This window comes from Cydia pomonella, chromosome 7, assembly GCF_033807575.1.
Source record: "Cydia pomonella isolate Wapato2018A chromosome 7, ilCydPomo1, whole genome shotgun sequence".
In the NCBI taxonomy this organism is placed as follows: Eukaryota; Metazoa; Arthropoda; class Insecta; order Lepidoptera; family Tortricidae; genus Cydia; species Cydia pomonella.
Genome location: NC_084709.1, coordinates 10,184,087 through 10,202,977, shown reverse-complemented (window position 1 = coordinate 10,202,977; position 18,891 = coordinate 10,184,087). Strand labels below are relative to the sequence as shown.

The 18,891-nt window shown below is 39.5% G+C and overlaps 2 protein-coding genes across 4 annotated transcripts; both read right to left on the bottom strand.

The window, feature by feature from the left end:
• On the bottom strand, positions 1-12,624 carry LOC133519785 (interferon-related developmental regulator 2). 3 transcript variants are annotated; one of them, XM_061853884.1, is made up of 9 exons: positions 12,356-12,624; positions 9,706-9,825; positions 5,514-5,761; positions 5,187-5,285; positions 4,626-4,733; positions 3,939-4,133; positions 3,397-3,597; positions 2,572-2,787; positions 1-1,712 (listed from the first exon to the last, which is right to left on the bottom strand). In XM_061853884.1, the coding sequence occupies exons 1-9, from the start codon at positions 12,384-12,386 to the stop codon at positions 1,626-1,628; spliced, it is 1,305 nt and encodes a 434-aa protein (XP_061709868.1). In that variant the 5' UTR covers positions 12,387-12,624; the 3' UTR covers positions 1-1,625. The 3 variants fall into 3 exon arrangements, with proteins under 3 accessions (XP_061709868.1, XP_061709869.1, XP_061709870.1); XM_061853885.1 differs by having other exon boundaries at positions 3,939-4,121; XM_061853886.1 differs by lacking the exon at positions 12,356-12,624 and adding an exon at positions 11,963-12,118.
• Positions 12,625-15,747: 3,123 nt separating this feature from the next.
• LOC133519484 (uncharacterized) lies at positions 15,748-18,111 on the bottom strand. The gene is made up of 2 exons (XM_061853489.1): positions 17,881-18,111; positions 15,748-16,893 (listed from the first exon to the last, which is right to left on the bottom strand). Exons 1-2 carry the CDS (start codon positions 18,109-18,111, stop codon positions 15,748-15,750), a joined length of 1,377 nt encoding a protein of 458 aa, XP_061709473.1.
• Positions 18,112-18,891: the final 780 nt, after the last annotated feature.

Genomic DNA, 18,891 nt, shown 5'->3' with positions numbered 1-18,891 from the left:
TTTGTTCTGCATAAATATTATTTCAACTTCCTACATACTACCAATCAAAATAATATTTACAGAGAAAGTTTATATACTTGCACTATACATTATCTGACAATTTATCACTCGTGCAATGCACTGTACAAGTCGTAAATAGTAATTACATTGTTAACTTTAAAATAAAATGGATGTTATCCAGCTTTTTAATTTCCATATTCCTATTTCATTCAAAATTCACTCTTAGGCTTGTCTCAATTCAGAGGCCAATATATTGTGGCCAGTTTAAACATGAAACGATTAAAAAGTTGAGTAACTCTCCTTACTCCACAACTTGACGTTTACACTCGATCCAAAGCATTTCATATATTAAAATTAGCTAATTTACAGTACCTACTGTTAATAACAAATCAAAATCGTAATAAACTATGATGTAAATTTAATAATATAGCAATGTAAATAATTAGAGTACGTAACGTATCCCGCTTAATATTGCATCATTTGGCAGTGGCGCTAGTTAGAGCCAGCGCAACCTGCTGAACGTACGATAGCAGTGCGTCGCGTCTTGGTTTGAGCTGGTCTTTAGCACGGCCTCAAGTCGAGGAGTAAGCAATGACAAGTATAATACAAAACGATATGATATATGACAACACCTTAATGCAAATCCATATGATAAGAAACAAGTCTTGCATGTTCATGTCATCAAGATCTAAGCCTAATGTATGATAATTAAAGACAAATATACAATAGACAATAAAATAACGAAACAAATAATAAATAAACGACAAATGTCGATGTTGTATAAGAACGCCGATAGTATTCTGATATGAAGCACGTTCCAGAACAAGTGATTGAACTAACTTAACAGCACTAGCCTACTTGATGAAGGTAGCCAGCACCAGACATATCAGATGATGCAAATAGGTTCCAACAATTTTTGCTCTTCAATTTTAATACAAAAATCCAATACGACGACGAATTTCTTTGGTTATACATTAAAACACTACTCTAGCGTTATTTCAACAAAACAAAAATACCTGAAAGTTTTTTTAGCAGTTGGAACCTAAAATAAGCCAGTAATGACTATAATATTCCCGATCATAACTGGGACAATTTAAATATACCGCCGAGCGGTAAGTGGGTTACACATTAACACTAATCTTTAACTACAAAAAAACGATTTCCTTTCGAATATACAACCAAAATCAATATCAAATCAACAATGACTGCAATTTAAAATATCAATCACAATAGTTTCAAAATGTAAAACAACCGCAATAATCTAAACCTAACTTAACAAGAAATCGACAATTTGAGATATAACTAGCACACTGTATAAGCGGTTACAGCAGAGTCCTAGTCCTAGAGCCCTAGAGTCCTAGTGCGTGTTCGTTGAGATTTTACGGTGTAATTACACAAATCCCCTTCATTTATCCTAAAGTAGGGTTCACAGACAAAAATATAGCGATAGAACAGGCGGATCGTGTAACTCAGATACCAGTGCGCGCGATGCATTCGGGCTCCGTCAGGCGCGGTCGGGTCGTGCAGGGTTCCGTCGGGCGCGGTCGGGTCGTGCAGGGTTCCGTCGGGCGCGGTCGGGTCGTGCAGGGCTCCGTCGGGTCGTGCAGGGCACGTGTCGGTCGGGTTCACATGGCGAGCGCCGCCGAGCGCTTGTCGCGGTTCTTGCCGCGCGCCACTGTTCGCGCCTTGTCCGCGGCGTTGTTGGCGAGATGCTGCAATGGAGACAGGACATTATTTATTGGAATAATTACACAGTTTCGATGTTTTTTTCCGAGGAGCTTTCTTACGAATAAAAAATTGGATTAGATAAAAAATAGTACATTGTAGGAGAGGCCGGAAACCCGCTAAAAGATGGACGAGTGAGTCTGAGGGCCGACACGTTAGTGGAGACCCTCAAATTAATAATACGAGTCCGTCTTTAGCGTTTCCGGCTGAGGCATTACATAGTGCTTTTCACGACTACTGCGAGGAAATAAGAAAACATTTGCATAACAATAAGTACTTTAACATAAATTATAGTATATTGTGCAACGAGGGGGGTAAGTAAAAATTTGGATACGAGGGTGGTAATAATAATAAGTTTGCAATATTCTTACCCCCGGAGTTGCACACAATGTTTTTCATCACACTTGCGAAGAAAAAACTAATTTTAAGCAAAAGAATTCTTGAATACGGTGACATATCAAACATTCGTCCGCCATTTTGTAATTTCTTGGCAGGGGAGGCATCGAAGGCACAGACAGACCCATTCGGCATTCAGTCACGATTGAAAATATCTAGCTTTTTTTTTTCACAATCCATAACTCCCGTTGGAACAAAATAGGCTTTTGTCCTTCAGCACACCTGCATGAAATAAAATCTTTTTCGAGCAAGTGTGATGAAATAGTACATTGTGCAACGAGGGGGGTAAGTGAAATTTTGGATACGAGGGTGGTAATTCCCGACAGCCGCAGGCTGGAGGGAATTAAAGACCCGAGTTTGCCATATTCTTTTTTTTCGAAGGTTCGAGATGACAACTGTGACTGTACCCAAGCTAAATATGTGCTAGTATAGTAGAAGAAGGAAAGTCACCCGATGCAACTTGTTGAGCTTCTGCTTGGGCAGCGGGGTGGCGACGGCGTCGGGCAGGCCGAGCGCCCGGCGCAGCGCGGCCGAGTGCGGCGCCAGCGCCTGCAGGCCGGCGCCCAGCGTGGCGGCCAGCGCGCCGTACGCCGCGCGCGCCCACCACGTGCCGCACTGCACCCGCTCCGCGCCCACGCGCACCGCCAGCGCCGGCACCGTCTCCTCCTGGTACATCATGTCAATACGTGCTCATCAGTACTTCGCCTGCGACCCCTCATTATTTCATGTGGCCATATAACTCGTATACTTTCGGCTAAAAATAACTTCACCACAAAAACCGCAGCTCGCTTTGCATAGGCTACCCGCGCGGTGATTCGTTTACCGGCATAATAAAAATCGGACAAGCGCGAGTCGGATTCGCCCACCGAGGATACCGTACTTTTTAATATTTGTTATAGCGGCAACATAAATACATCATCTGTGAAAATTTTAACTGTCTAGCTATCAAGATTCACGAGATACAGGCTGGTGACAGACGGTCGGGCAGCGGAATATTAGTAATAGGGTCCCGTTTTACCCTTTGGGTACGGAACCCTAAAAACGGCAAACTTTACGTCATAACCACTTGCATAATCGTTTGATAATGATCTCATTGTCACAACAGCTGCTAACATTTACATTTGTCAGGTATTTAAAATGTTGCACCCTTATTCATAATGGATTGGATTTCAACACTAGGTCAACTCAAAGTCAATGCAAATTTAGATCAGGCGGACTTTAACCACATAAAGTCATAAACAAATATGTGCAGCAGAGTCCACGTGCTGCACTCACCTCGAAGTACTTGAGTATGTCGCGGAAGGTGGCGCGCTGCAGCTTGCGCTCCTTCTTGGCGCGGAACTTGTGCGAGTCGCGCGCCAGCTCGTCGAGGCGCGGCAGCAGGCTGGCCACGTGCTCCGCCGCCGAGTCGCCCGCCTCCGTGTCCAGCACGCACTCGTACGCGATGGCGAGCGCGCCGCCTGCGGCCATGCGCACCTACAACGTACAACGCTCGCTCTTATCTTATCTTCTTCAATATTTTTTGACAATCATAAGTGATGAAAAAAAAACAAGAGACCCCTATGAAGTTCCCTATAAAACAAAAAATCTGTCAACGGTTTCATTGTTGGCTGACAGACTCGCACCGGGTACACGAACGCTGGTTTAATTAAAGGCAGAGTTCCAATTCAACGTAGCAAAGCTTAAACACGAGTTCACACACCATTTACGTGACCCTTAACGCTACAGCATGCTGCAAAAATCGAAAAAAAAAGCCTAAGCCCTTGTTTTAACACAAGCATCCTCAAGGGGCTAGAATTGTATGCCTAATGAGCTACCTCTAGACTAGCAGCGGTCAGCAGATCAGCGAGCCTCGGCAGGCCGGGCGGCGAGGAGCGCAGCAGCGCGGCGGCGTGCTCGGCGGGCGGCAGCGACAGCAGCAGCGCCCAGCCGTCCAGCGCGGCCGCGTGCAGCGCGCCCTGCTCCACGGCCTGCCCCGACACTTTGACGGAACCGTCGCCCTGCGAAACTCCCTACTGTTATGCAAACGCCACAATAAGGGCTCATTTAGACGGTGCGAGAACTCGCATGCGAGTTTCGTTACATTGCGGTGTTTGATCAGTCGACTAAATTGGATGTAACCTAATAGTCCGCCACAATGTAACTAAAATCGCACGCGAGTTCGCGCGCTGTCTATATGATCCCTAAATATAGCTGCGAACGAGTTCGCTCGACCGCTATTCATGTTTTTCACAAATGTATTGCGGTCGACGCCGCCAATACCAGAGATGAGACGGTTGGTTTAGAGCAATTCTCGTAGCTGTGGCATATTAACCTACATCAGTGTCCCTACGTTTTCCATATATAGATAAATGTAGTCAGATGGTCAGACAGATTTTAAGATCAATCAAATCAAAATGTATTGTTATATACAAAGTTAATAATAATTTCTCTATAGCTAAATTTATAAAGAAAGGCCTAATGAGTTAAGAAAACAAATGCTGGTTTAGTAATCATGGTAGTACCTTCAGATAGCTGCCACTGAAGATGGTTTCGTACATGCGCATAACCTCCAATATTTCGGTGAGGTCTTCCTCCAGCAAGTAGCATACCACGGATAAAGACAGGCAACACTGAAATTTAGAAATATAATATTTATTACAAACACTAAAACCTTCTCAATTATAATAGGTACTTTACCTAGTAATATGAGAGTCGGTCGAAAAGATAGTTTACAACTAGGTATAGATGCGTCCAGATCTAAAAAATGTGCCTGTTTCCGCCTCAAGCCTCGCTCGCTAACTGCTTGTGTGCTTAGTTGCTTACGTACTACAGGCTTGCGATACGCGAGCGATTCGTTAGTGACGCATACGTCAGACGCACTTTATCAACAAATCTCTGTTCCGCCGTCTACGAAGAACCTACTATATTTTCACTTAATAAATGCAAATACAGAAGACGTAGTTCGTGCGTATACAGAAGAAACCAAATACATATGTCTTGTTTTTCGAGTCCTTAGCACTCCCTTTTTTCTAAATGTCGATGGTAGTTGCCTTGGTAAGTTAATGTAAAAAGGTAGTAGCAACCTCTGTGCGTGTCTCGATGGAGGCGGTCTTGTCCACGGCGCAGGCGGCCAGCGCGGGCCGCACTTCCTTCATGAACTCCTCTGTGCCCTCTTCACCGATCTGGAAATGTTTACATTCATTAATTCTATATTTATCAGTCTAGTTTGTTTCGTTTTTTTATTTCTTTATGACAAATACATAAACCTGTGATGTTCCATCCGTAAATTCAATTAAATATTGATAGTTTGATTACTTAAATATCGCCCGCCGTTGCGAGGTTACTCTCATTATCTCCAGAAGTTCAGCTGGTGGTTCACAAGTAGTGATTCGAAACAGTTTGACACTAACCTGTAGCGCTAACAGAGGCGCAAGAGATGCAGCTGCCTTCCTCTCGCCATCCTTGCCTCGCCGAATGGCCTTGGTGAGATGATCGGCCAGCGTTGCTCTATGGTTGGCCAGCAAGGGCGCCAGATATCTCCGTTGGAGAGCTGCCCGCAGTGAAACAAAGGCGGCGGCGCGCGCAGCGTTCGCACGGGCACCTAGCCCGTCAATGGTTTCCATCACTTTCTCTTCGAACTTCTCTTGGATTTCTGCGTCTATGAAAATAAACAAACAATACGAGTATTAAACTTAATCATTTAGTACATCCCAGATTAATTCCTACATAATAATTGAGCATCAAAGCTAAGCTTCTTCACTTGTCTTTTAGTAATCGATCTTTACATAGAACAAGTCCAGTCCATTTACATCTACAATCCATGATTTACTAGCGTCGCAGATGTTCTTTGGTATAGTTTAATTTTGACCTTGATTATTATTATTTTAGCATCAGTATGAAATAACTAGAGAACAACAAATAACAATATCGTAAAAGAACACAAGCTAAAAACATCAGTTATAAAAAGCTGCTAATTGATGATGAATTCGATTATTTGTAAACGGAGGTGAACGAATCTTCCTTTTAGTATTCAAGATCGTCTAAATATAGAGTCGCTAAACTTTGGCAATGTCTGTAAAGTAATGGCGCACGATTTTAGGGTAAACTTATTGATTAGAGCTGAGTTTTAGTAGAATTGTTTGCCTTAAAATAAGGCAGAGCGTGCAAATTATTGAGGGGATACCTACAATACGTAGGTTTGCCCTATCACGGTAAGTAGTCGTGACTCATACGATTTAAACTTGTATTAACACTTGGCGCGGGTTCAGTGTTCCGACCGATTAAGTGCAGTTAAATGACTGACCTTTCGAACGCATTTAATTAATCCAAATTATTTAAGGAGGTACTGTCAAGGTAAACTGTTACTAGTATAGTTTCATATAGATTCGTTTGGCAAGTTTCTTTGCTTAATTTTAAGTCGTGAGTGATATTCATTTTCTTTAATTTAGATAAATTGAAGTTGAAATTAAGGTTATATTAAAATAGATAAGACATTTCTTATTGTTTGCATTTGTACAGGTTACGTATTTTCATATTGCATGCAATGCACTAATCACTATAATACTCGATGGTGCTCAGGGAAGTACAATTGTTATGAAACCTCATTACATAGACAAGACGTACTCCACATTTAACATAAAAAATATAGCATCTAATAGTATGGAGATTGGGCAAAAAATTACCAAGGTACCAATCAATGTTACCACGGAAAGAAGAAAAACAATGTAGGTAAGAAACAGTGTTTAAACAAAACATTTCTTTAGGACAACTATACGTAGTAATTAAGACTAAGTATAAATACTGGAATAAAATGTATAACTACCTATTTCTCTTATCGTAAGATATTTCAAACGTGCGGAATGGTTTCGTAATTAATCTCAGTAAATTGCATTAAACTATTATTGAGTAACACAAGCCTGTGATTAAATACCTATTAAGTAACTAGTAATATGTTACCTATCATCTTATAGGTAATGAGTTTCTATCAGTTAATCGATCGTTACACACACAAGTCAAAGGGCATAGTGAACTTTGCATAACTACGAGCATTGTTTTTTCAAATCCTATAATTTTTAAATTTGATTCAATGTTTAGGGTTTAATAACTCGATTCAGTGTCTCTGTAAGAAATAAATATTTTAATAGTTTACACTTTTAGTTTAGTAAGGCTAAAATATCCGAGATTGAACGTTACTTTAGGAGAATTAGAATCTTCGTGATTTAACAGTAAGGTCGATATTTAAACTAACTGTAACCGCACGAGGATATAGGTATTATATCACCATGCACTTATTTGGAGTCGGTACGTATAATCAGTTAGGCGTCTCGGAATATTCGTCAAGGTCGATACAACCTTAACCTTACCAAATAGCTTATCATTCATACAACCTTGTGATGACGTTTATCTATCCTTATATCTTGTTGATGCGGCCATTATTAACTATCATTTATTTTGGGAAGATTATCAGGTTTAAGGCTAGGTTTAATACAATTAGCACAAGATAAGTCTGCAGCGATTGTGATAGCTCCGACTGTGCAAGTGTTATATATACGTCATAACTTACGTAAATATTTTTTTAAACGTCAAACTTCTATAGTTTAAACAGGACAGGACATATACAAATACTCTTTGAAATCTCAATAGAAGAAAATAATAAAGAAATAAATCAGCAACACAAGTAGAGGTAAACAGGCGGAACAGTTGGGCAGGACCCATGTACTTTTTTCATGAAAAGAAATGGACACGTTGGTAGCTGGGTCACGGCTGTCATTTTGACGAGTTGGAGACCCCTCCATGTGTTCATACCAGAATACTTCGCCGATGACTGTTAGCCTGATGTGAATTTCGATCAGTAGGGCTGTCTGGTCAAACGGCAATCATTTGGCAAGATTTAACCTCAGGACACTTTTCAAAATAATAACATATAATAACGTCCGGCCGGCTTAGCTAACCACAACAATAGGCATATGCATCTATTTAATGATGTTCTACGCGGCAATAATAAACTATACTAGTTAGTGCTTAGTGCGAGTGTTTTTGTAGTTACGCCACACAGTTCACTTCCTCAATTAACGTTTTATATCAGATCAGATTCGATCTGTCGAAGTATTTAAATGCTTATGTATATTTACGAACGGATGATTTCCACGGTGTTATTGTGATAATGGGTAAACGCACACCGTTTTTAGGGTTCTATAGCCAAATGGCAAAAAACGGAACCCTTATGGATTCGTGATGTCTATCTGTCTGTCCGTCCGTATGTCACGGCCACTTTTGTCCTAAACTATAAGAACTATACTGTTAAAACTTGGTAAGTAGATGTATTCTGTGAACTGTATTAAGATTTTCACACAAATATAGAAAAAAAAAACAATAAATTTTGGGGGTTCCCCATACTTGGGGGTTGAAGCGAAGTTGAAGCTTATATAAATACGACCCAATAGTAAGTATCTTAGACAAGCGAAACGGCGGGCCGGAGGCCAAAGGGGACGCTTCGGGCCTTCGGCCCTACGCGGAACTCGGCCTTCGGCCTTCGCTAGCCTCGATAATTATTAAGACAGTTAACTTGGCCTGGCGCGCTTTGGCAAACCTGTGGGACGCTCCCGGCCTTTGGCCCTACGCGGAGCTCGGCCTTCGCTGGGTTTCGCCGAAGGCCCGACGGTGAGCTTCGAAATAAATCCCCATACTTTTTTTCATCAAACCCATACGTATAGATACCCCACACGTAGGATAGGTGTTCAAAAATGATATTGAGGTTTCTAATATCATTTTTTTCTAAACTGAATAGTTTGCGCAAGAGACCTTCTAAAATAAGAGAATGATAAAACAAAAAAAATATATGATGTACATTACCATGCAAACATAACATCCACCGAAAATTGGTTTGAATGAGATCTAGTAAATAGTTTTTTTTAATACGTCATAAATGGTACGGAACCCTTCATGGGCGAGTCCGACTCGCACTTGGCCGCTTTTTGTCAACATGGGGTAGGTTAACCTCTACCTTCCTTTTTAAAATTTATTTTGTGGTGGACTACTAGATCTTACGCTATGTAGGCATCAATCTTCGCGGGAAATATACTTTGTGAAGCTGTACGCATCGTCAGCAGGTGACAAATCACAGACCATCTTGGGAGCTCTTGGCTAAAGATGGTTGCGGTGAATGCGGTGCGTGCCAACATGTAAAATATTGACAAGAAAGAAAATGTGTCTGGTGACGACACGTTTATAAGGCTAGGTAACATGAATTTCATTTTATTTAACCACCTGAATCAATGTGGCATGTTCAATTTTCCATATAACGTTTATTTCAGTTGTTACTATCAGTTGAATAATTATCTAGAAACATTTAATACTCATTTGATATGGCTGAGACTTGTCTCTACAGACATACACTAGTTAATAAAAAGTTATTAAGAGCAAATCCTTGCTGAGCAGTTTTTCTAATCTCGAATTTTTGAAGTTATGTTTCTGTCGCGCCGCGGTGGGCAGTTAGGTAATTAATATCATCCCTGGAATTTTACGCAAAATAGGCACCAGTCGTCCAGTTGCGGAAAATCGCCCGTATTACAATACAATTATCCCTGGATAGTTGATACAGACCTGCTTCATCGTGAATGCTCCTTAGGTCAGACTGCCCTGAGGTCTCAGACATGTTGTCAATAGTCATGTCAATGCCGGCATCCTCATCTGAGGAGTAGCCCTGCTCCGTCCTCTTGTGCTCTGCAAAAGGAAATGTAAAACAATGTTACAATCATTGGTACTGTTATAAGGGATTAGTAAGCTAAAACTTTAAATTCCAGGTACTAAATGTAGTATGATCCAATTTGTAGAACCAATCTGTCATTTTAGTGTTTCTGTGTTTTTGTACTTAACTGTTAGGTATATATAATATACACACAGCTTAGTTAGGGACTATCCTCCTCGATCATACAACTTTACAAGCCTCAATCACTTAATTTATATTGTATCCCTTTCGTACAAATACATAAGTCAAAATGACAGAAGACAAACAATTAATAGCTAATTGAGGTTTGTAGCACAATTATGCATAAGACTATATAAATTTTATAACATGCAGTGATTTGCTGGATTGCTAAATAGAACAAGCTGAACAAGTGCCATTATTGGTCAGGCAGGTTGTATAATAATAATATATCTGCATATACACACGCATGGATATAATGAAATTGCTGCACTAGCAACAAATAAGAATGCAAGTTGCTAGGAATTATAAGAAAGCCAATAATCAATAAAGCAACTTTGCACGGCCTTACTGGAGTGAAGGCTGTTCTCTTATAGGGTTAACATGTTCATGTATACCACAGACAACAATCAGGACCAGTCATAACAAAACATCAAAAGAAATAATATCAAACAACAAAGCTGTATTGATTGACTGTTTATCTTTATCTCATACATCATAAGTTTTACCAGAGCAAGGCGTGTTTTTAATGACAGCCTAAGCAACAATATTCACACTCCAGGGAAAATCCAGTCAATGCCCCTTGATTAATGTTGTGCAAGATTATACTTCCTCAGTGTATGTCAGTAGGCGGGTCCACACAGAGCGAGCGAGCGAGCACATACGCGCGAGGCAATTTCCTTACGCACAAAGCGGCCGAGGCACATCTACACTGGCCAGTTTGTGCGTGAGGAAATTGCGTCGCGCGTATGCTCGCTCTGTGTGGACCCGGTTAGTCATCAAGTCAGTGTTGCTAAGTATGTTCTTACGGAAATTAAAATTAAATCATGTGGATATAGAATGCATTAAGGACTTAATAGGTGGGTACACACAGAGCGAGCGAGTGAGCACATACGGGCGAGGCAATTTCCTTACGCACAAACCCTCGCCTCGGCCGAAGCACGTATACACTGGCCAGTTTATGCGTGAGGAAATTGCCTCGCCCATATGCTCGCTCTGTGAGGACCCAGCTAAGTTTTTGTGCCAGAATAAAGTGATTGACAAAATCAAATATCACATGTCTATTATAATATAAGGAGATAGCAACAGTGAAGACATAACATGTTTGATATCTTCTTTGATATATTGATAGTTTTCTATGCTTTTGGCACTGTATACTACAGTTTTCGTTTTTATTTTTAAGTATTAAATATAATGTAATAAAGAAATAATATACTGTTTTGTAATTTATTTCCATTCTTGAAATTTCATGGTGATTTGTACAGCAAGTAGAAGTTACATCATAACAGATTTATCGATGTTTTATTTTCTCAAACACTTCTATCATGGTGACAGAGTTGCAAGTGATATTTCCCATATGACATCCAGTTATCCAGTATAAAAGCAGTATTAAGGCAACTTACCCTGTCAGTTCTCTTAAAACCATTAATTCTATTATAACTTTATTGACCCCCAGTGAAAGGAAAACAATGTTTGTACTGCCAAGTGCCAATGAGGGGGGTTATATATGGAAATTAGTAAATACATAAATAACCATGTATTAGTTAGTAAATTTCCCATGATATTTAACATTAAGGTAAATATAACAAAGAAGCCAGTCACTTATAGTATAAGTAAAACACACAGTATAACATTAAAAATATTAGTACTAACAATAAAGATGGTTTCACTTTCTAAGCTAGAACAATAGTTGATACTATTACAGTAATTTAATAGTCTCAAAGCCTAATGTTGCTATCTCATGGTATACTTTCTAATTGCAATTATTTATTTATTAGTATGTGGGTTACTGTTTTAACCAAGAATTATCTTAAAAAATGTAACCAGCTACTGACAGACTGTTGCATTACAAATATGAAACTAATCTCAAATTACATAATTGATGTTTTTAGACTACAAGGTCATAGATTTTGGTTAAATACAGTTAAAACAAACCAAGATTAGTTTCTGTTGCTTGTATGCGAAGCGTGTTTTGTATTGATATTGTTGTTTAGATCACAATGAACGTGCGAATAAAAACATTGAGATTGGCACATGTTATGAAATCGTGAAAGTAATTCTTGCGCCAAGCACTCGACGCAGGTACTTGGCTTGCGAAATTAGTGGCTTTTGCTAGTCTAATGCCAAGCTTTTGTGTCTGCGTAACATATGTTGCCTGACTAAAAGGTAGTATAAAGACCGAAGCCAAATACGTGGACGCGGTGCGGAAAGTCCGCGAGCACAAGGTCACCGCGTGATTGCATTCCAGTGCAGGAAATTATTCCTGCTCTGCATGTTACTTTACATTATAAGCTCCCAAACATTTGCGAATCAACGGGATAGACTCACCGTATTTTCCTTTTTTCTTTCCTTTAGGCATGGTGTAGTTTTACACAAAGCTGTTGACTGAATTAAAATGAAACTAAATTATATTCACTAAATAATTTTCTAACTTTCCCACTTAATCAAGACGGAGAAAAGTTCAATATATCAGTTCTTATTGAATGATTTGGGCACCATATGCAACATAAAACTAAAATTTCAGAAAAACTTTTTAACATGTTTAACCGTGTAACATGCACACTCAACTCCACTGCTTTGCGCAATGCGCTGTCTGGTTGGCTAGCTGTCATTTAAAGCCACCATTTTGAATTTAAGTGTTGCCAGAATAAAAAATCAAAATCGGATTATTAATTATGGAGACAAATTTTAATTCATAACAAAATTACGATAGATAGTAACAAATAATTGTTTTAGTCTTTAATGTGTATATGATAAACACTTTTAAAAAAAATTTAGCATGCCATCAGCATTATGGGGTTTCTTTTTGTAGATAAGAAATGTGTACCAGTTGAAGATAGAGAGTCATTATCCCGCTTATTTTGATATTTTTATAAATATGGTAATATTTTCTGCGAATTCTGACATCAGCCAGTGACGTCCTCCCTCAAAACAAAATCGACTAAACGACACGGCAGGATGGTTAATCGATTTCTTAGTTAAATAATGTGGTGAAATAGTCTGTTAAGCGGGATTCCCTCTGGTCGTATAACAACTTTTGTCATATTTTTAATTGTCATAACACTTTAGGTATGCATAAAATTGTGAGTCATAAAAATCTTTAGTTAGAACTTTGCCTGAGAATAACTGGGTTTTTGTCATAAATGAGTTATGCCATAATTTTTATTTTCATTAAAAGGTTATAAATTTAATTCGGATAAATTTTTAGGTTAGGTTCGTTAGGTATGCACAAAAAATATACTAACCTATGACAACTGCTATGTATGTCATCAAATATTATGGCTAAAAATGTATGGCACAATATAATATGACTTTTCATTTGTATGCGCAATGATGATTATGACACAAGTTGATATGCGTCTCAAAGATATGACTAAAACTTTTATGCAACCCAATATGGACCCATCGCTAACAACTTTTAGACTGATAAAAAAATCAAGTCACTGACAGCGTACTTCATTCCGTCAATAACGTCAGAGTCAGTAACTGCTACCGGAGAGATTTCGAACTATTAATTACAGCTGCCAGCTGGACACTTTAGCAACAGTTCTCCCATAAGAGATTGTTCTCCCTACCTGTACCCTCCATACATAAGACTATCCAGTTCGGTCATTTCCTCCCACTGCTCATGCCTGATCCAGTTAAATACTTTACTCCGGGGCAAAGACTGCTGCTATATAAATGCCTGCTCATGCCTGATCCAGTTAAATGTAAAAATAATACTGTGGACCTAGTGAAAAAGGGTACAAGTCTCTGGCAGCGCAGGTGTAAAGGGGTGTAAGTTCCACGTAACACTTATGCCCTTATACACCTAAACTGCCAGAGACTTGTACCCTTTTTCACTAGGGCCACATTATTAGATTCATACATTTCTGATTGTAAAAAAAAGCGATACATATTTAATAAATGTTGGCGCGAAGGGTTATCTTTATCGTCACATACAATATTTGAATTTCGCGCCTTTTTCTACTGACAAAGTTGTTTGACTGGCTATATTTGTTGGGCGTAGGTCTTTATAAAGGAAAAGCCAACATTAAATTTAATTAAGACTGTATTTCCATTTCCAAATGATCTGGTTAATAACGAACAAGGATAGCGTTTAACTGACTATTTACCTAAACATTTTGTCACTCTACCTACATATATTTAGATGTACAGTATCGTACAATATTATCGACCTTATGGTAAATAAAGCAATACTTTAATCATCAGCACGTGTTTAGTTTGGAAATACCTTAGCATGTATTTATGTGTATGTGATATATGTACATGTATAGTACCGAAGGTATATACATGGGCACGTATCACGGCTGATCGCTCGGTCAGTGAACTCGCGGGTAGGTTAAGATTTTCATTATTTTATTCAATGTCATAATTTGGTGGTAGTTTTACTTTTCTTCCGAAATACATCTTTCAATACGAACGGACGTGCAGTTGCCTTTTTAATTAGATATTCCCGTGTTCCTGGCTCCTATATATTTCATTTGGCGACGAATTCGGACAATTAAGCGTGCGGCAGTGAAAAGACAGTGTTATAATGTCGATTGGAAAGTTGCAACCGTTTGATCCTAGCGCGGACGATTGGGCGTTGTATGTGGATAGGTTGGAACAATATTTCATCGTGAATAGTGTAACGGACGATTTGAAAGTGCCTACGTTAATTACAGTGATGGGCAGTGCAAGTTACGAGTTACTAGTGACATTGTGTACGCCGGACAAACCGTCAACAAAGAAATATGAAGTGTTAAAAGAACTGATGACGAATCATTTACAGCCTAAAAGGAGCATAATGGCGGAACGTTACAAATTTCGTCAACGAATACAAAAAAAGGCGAGTCGTTGGCTGTTTATGTTGCGGATTTAAAAAAGTTGACTAAATATTGTGATTTTAAAACGGAACTGGAAAATAATCTGCGGGATCAATTCGTATGCGGCATAGCGGACGATACGATTAGGCAGAGGTTGTTCGTAGAAGACGGGTTGTCATTCGCCAAGGCCTGGAAGCTAGCGGTTGCCATGGAGGCAGCAGAGAAAGACGCCGCGGCAGTCGATAGTAGGGGGCGTGGCACTAGTAAAGAGGTCGTGGAAGTACTGTACGCATCGGCAAGCGGGGCCAGAACACAGGGTTCGTCCGGAACCTGGAGGGCTAACGGGGCAAACCAAGCAGCGGGGCGCAGCAAGGCGGCATCGCAGGCCTGGGGCGGGCGCGCGCAGGCGAGGCTGGCGCCCGTGGCGGGAGCGGCAGGAGCGCCGCGCGGTCGCGATCAGGGCCAGTGCCGTGCTTGTGGCGGCAGTCATGACGCGACGACTTGCAAATTTCGCATGTATTCTTGTCGCGTATGCATGCAACAAGGTCATTTAAAGAAGATGTGTCCCCGACTACAAACCGGAGCGAGAGTGCATGCGTTGGACGCGAATGAAGAGGCCGAGGAGGAGTTGTTGAACGAGGTACCGTTTAACGCTTTATCTGTAGGCAGTTTAAGTCGTTATAAGCCGTTTATGCTGACGTTGGACGTTAACGGTGTTCAGATTGCAACCTTTTTACGTTTTGAATTTACCTATTTGATAATGACATAATTTTGAATTTGAATAATTAAAAGGAATTGTGTCAAGCATTAATCACTCACATCTGTCATGGAAATAAATCAAGTCGCCCTTTATATAAATTTCGGATTTTTTATTGTAAATTAGTGCAATCATGATTAAAAAGTCATCACAATTTAATCATGGTCCTTCGAACCTTTGCATGACGCATCAAAGACAGCCCGAAATTTGGTAGTCTGCCTGTCTTCGCGTATGACAGCGTGATATGGTATGTAACAACCCTTTGGTTTGTTGTCATGAATTTCCTTCATGTGATTTAACTCTAAGTATTCATCAAATACTTTCTTGTATTCCTGTTTCAGGCGCTCATCTTTCTGCATCTTCTTCTCGAGATAGTGAAATCTCTTCAATGCAATGTCCCGTGAATGACCATCGGCGCAAGCTGGTTCACTATCTCGAAATGGTAGTTTGACAACATATCGTCCCTCTTCATCTCGTGTGGTGGTTGAATGGAAGATATCTTCACACCGCTGCTCTTCGATTGACAAAATCTTCTGTTTATTGGACGGCTCTGCTTCAACCTCCCAGAAGGACTTGAGCAATTCTTCTACAGGCTCTATATGTGTATGCAATGACGTAACCTTGATGGTTGTGTTCTGATCCGACTTGACCGCTCCAAATAATATCCATCCCAGGGTTGTATTTTGTGCCGCTAAAGACCCTGAGGGACATTTGATAATACCATCTTGAATAATCCTAGCATAAACCTCCGCCCCTAATAAGATATCTATCTTATTCGAAGTGTGATATTCCGGATCAGCTAAAGTTACAAGCTCTAACTCCGGCCATGAGGTGATTGATACAGCAGTTGAAGGTAAGTACCTCGTCACTTTGTCGAGGACATACGCTGAAACACGAAACACGCAACCTGGATTGAGACGTGAACTGATTGATATCTCTACTATGGACCTTGTTGAAGGGCCCTGTTCACCTCCCAAACCTGATGTATCTGCCCTGGTTGGTGTGGTTTTCAATCCAAGTAATTGAACTGCTGACCTTGCAATAAAGGACTCTTCCGAACCTTGATCTATAAGAGCTCGCAAGAGTTGATATTCCCCGCCATTTTGTGATTCAGCTGACACTACAGCTGTTGCTAATAGCTTCCGAGGTGCTACACCCTTAACAAAATGGCTGGTGATGTGTGTAGAGGTTGATGGATGCTCCTCAGATGATGAAGCATTGATAGGTGCCTTGATTTGACTCACAACTGGTGAAGCTTGATTGCCAATGGAATGATTCGCCACCGTAGTCTGCGATTCGCCCTTTAAATGTAATAATGAGTGGTGCCTCTTGTTGCATATTTGGCATGACGTAGTGCTTTTGCAGTGTTTTACCGAATGATTATTACCTAGACAATTAAAACATAACCTTTGAGTTTGGACAAAGTTACGCTTGCTGTCAAGATCACTGTTAATAAATTCCTTACAACTTCTAAGATGGTGATCTTGTTTGCATAAAGCACAAATTGTCTGAGCTACATGTAACATGTTAATCGGGTTTGATATATTTAATTGATTACAGTTAGAATTAAAAGTGCGCTGTTTTTGAACAAAAGTGATTGATTTTGTGTCTAAAAACTCCAGTGAATGGTATTTTGTTTCCAAAAAATCTTTGAATTGTGTTATTGTTGGTAAATTATCTGACCTAGATACCAATTCGCTGACCTTAGACTCCCACTGCTTTCTACTCTCAGAATCTAATCTCTGGCTAACAATATAAATTATAATGACATCCCATGTACCAGTGTCAATACCTAATCCTTTCAAAGCATTTAAAGTATCTGTTGTAACATCTAGTAATTGCTTGATTGCACTGGAGGACTCGGTTGAAATGCTTTTTTGACTGAAAAACCGCTGAAAAATGCTATTAACTAAATACTGTTTATTGTTGTATCGGCTTGTCAAAAGAGTCCAGCATTGCTCGTAACTATCATTAGTTATGGGTATATGTCGTAACAATTGTTCAGCTTCTCCCTTGAGATGTCCCTTCAAGTAATGTAATTTCTGTACATCATCAATTTCATTATTGTCGTGAATGAGTGATACAAATAGATCCCTGAAACTCATCCATTCTGTATACAGTCCAGAAAATGTTGGAATGGTAATCTTTGGCAGCCTGACATGACTGATCTTTGAAGTTGAAGCTTTTGACATGTGCACCGAAGTAGCGGAATCACTTGGATTTGGTTTCAATCGGCCGAGTGCATCTTTCAGTGCGCATTTATAATCCAAGTAATTTTCCTCAGTTACATCGTATACTGTTTCTGTTCCATATACAGACTTTTCCACATCTGGTGCTGCGTAGGCTTTAACCAATTGGTCATGTCCTGTGGTAAACTTCTCCCACAGTGATTCCAAATTTTCCAATCGCGATTCTACATATGACACTGTCACGCGCTCTTTAGGTGACTTTCTGAAGTTAGTATGTCCTTTCGCGATGCGTACAGAAACGTCAACAAGCAATGATATTTCCGCGTCCATATTGAAAATAATGAATTGAAATTACAAGTCGAAGAGTTGCAAAAAAGTCCGAAATCCAGAGATAGATGAAAATCAAAATGTTCAAAATCCGTTGAAAATGTACAATTTAGCCGTAAATATTGTTTTGGTACAAAAGGGTATCATGTCTCAAATACTTCTGTTGAGGGTGTAAGAACTGACCACATTTCCCCTTTTCATTTTCTGGGGGGTACGAACTTATACTATTTCCCCTTTTGCAAATTTTGTTTAAAATAGTTCCTGATTATTATTGTTTGTAGTATAAACACTTTAGATCCGTAATTGTGCGACACTAATAACATAACATAAAGTACTCACAGTTTATCTTCTAAAATATTGGTATGACATTTAAACACTGCCTACTTCCTTTTATCCGGTTCCGAACAGGACCATGATTAAATTGTGATGACTTTTTAATCATGATTGCACTAATTTACAATAAAAAATCCGAAATTTATATAAAGGGCGACTTGATTTATTTCCATGACAGATGTGAGTGATTAATGCTTGACACAATTCCTTTTAATTATTCAAATTCAAAATTATGTCATTATCAAATAGGTAAATTCAAAACGTAAAAAGGTTGCAATCTGAACATGCCGCCCGCCATGAACGACTGTTCTTAACTAGCTCTGATTACAATGTAATGCTAATATTAAACTAAACAAAACAAGTCAATTGTAATCATCATGATAGTAACTCTCATGTAAATCTTTCGATAGCTCTGATAAAATTCACACAACATAAACAGTTCCTTCAACT

Bases quoted from the DNA above. Each gene is read 5' to 3' on its own strand.
- LOC133519785 (XM_061853884.1), bottom strand. From the start codon at position 12,386: ATGCCTAAAGGAAAGAAAAAAGGAAAATACG. The intron at 4,134-4,625 runs GTACTACCATGA...GCATAACAGTAG, and splicing joins TCAGTGGCAGCTATCTGAAG to GGAGTTTCGCAGGGCGACGG. The intron at 3,598-3,938 runs GTAGCTCATTAG...TGTACGTTGTAG, and splicing joins TGACCGCTGCTAGTCTAGAG to GTGCGCATGGCCGCAGGCGG.
- LOC133519484 (XM_061853489.1), bottom strand. From the start codon at position 18,111: ATGGACGCGGAAATATCATTGCTTGTTGACGTTTCTGTACGCATCGCG. The intron at 16,894-17,880 runs GTAACTGAGGAA...TTACATTTAAAG, and splicing joins GAACAGAAACAGTATACGAT to GGCGAATCGCAGACTACGGT.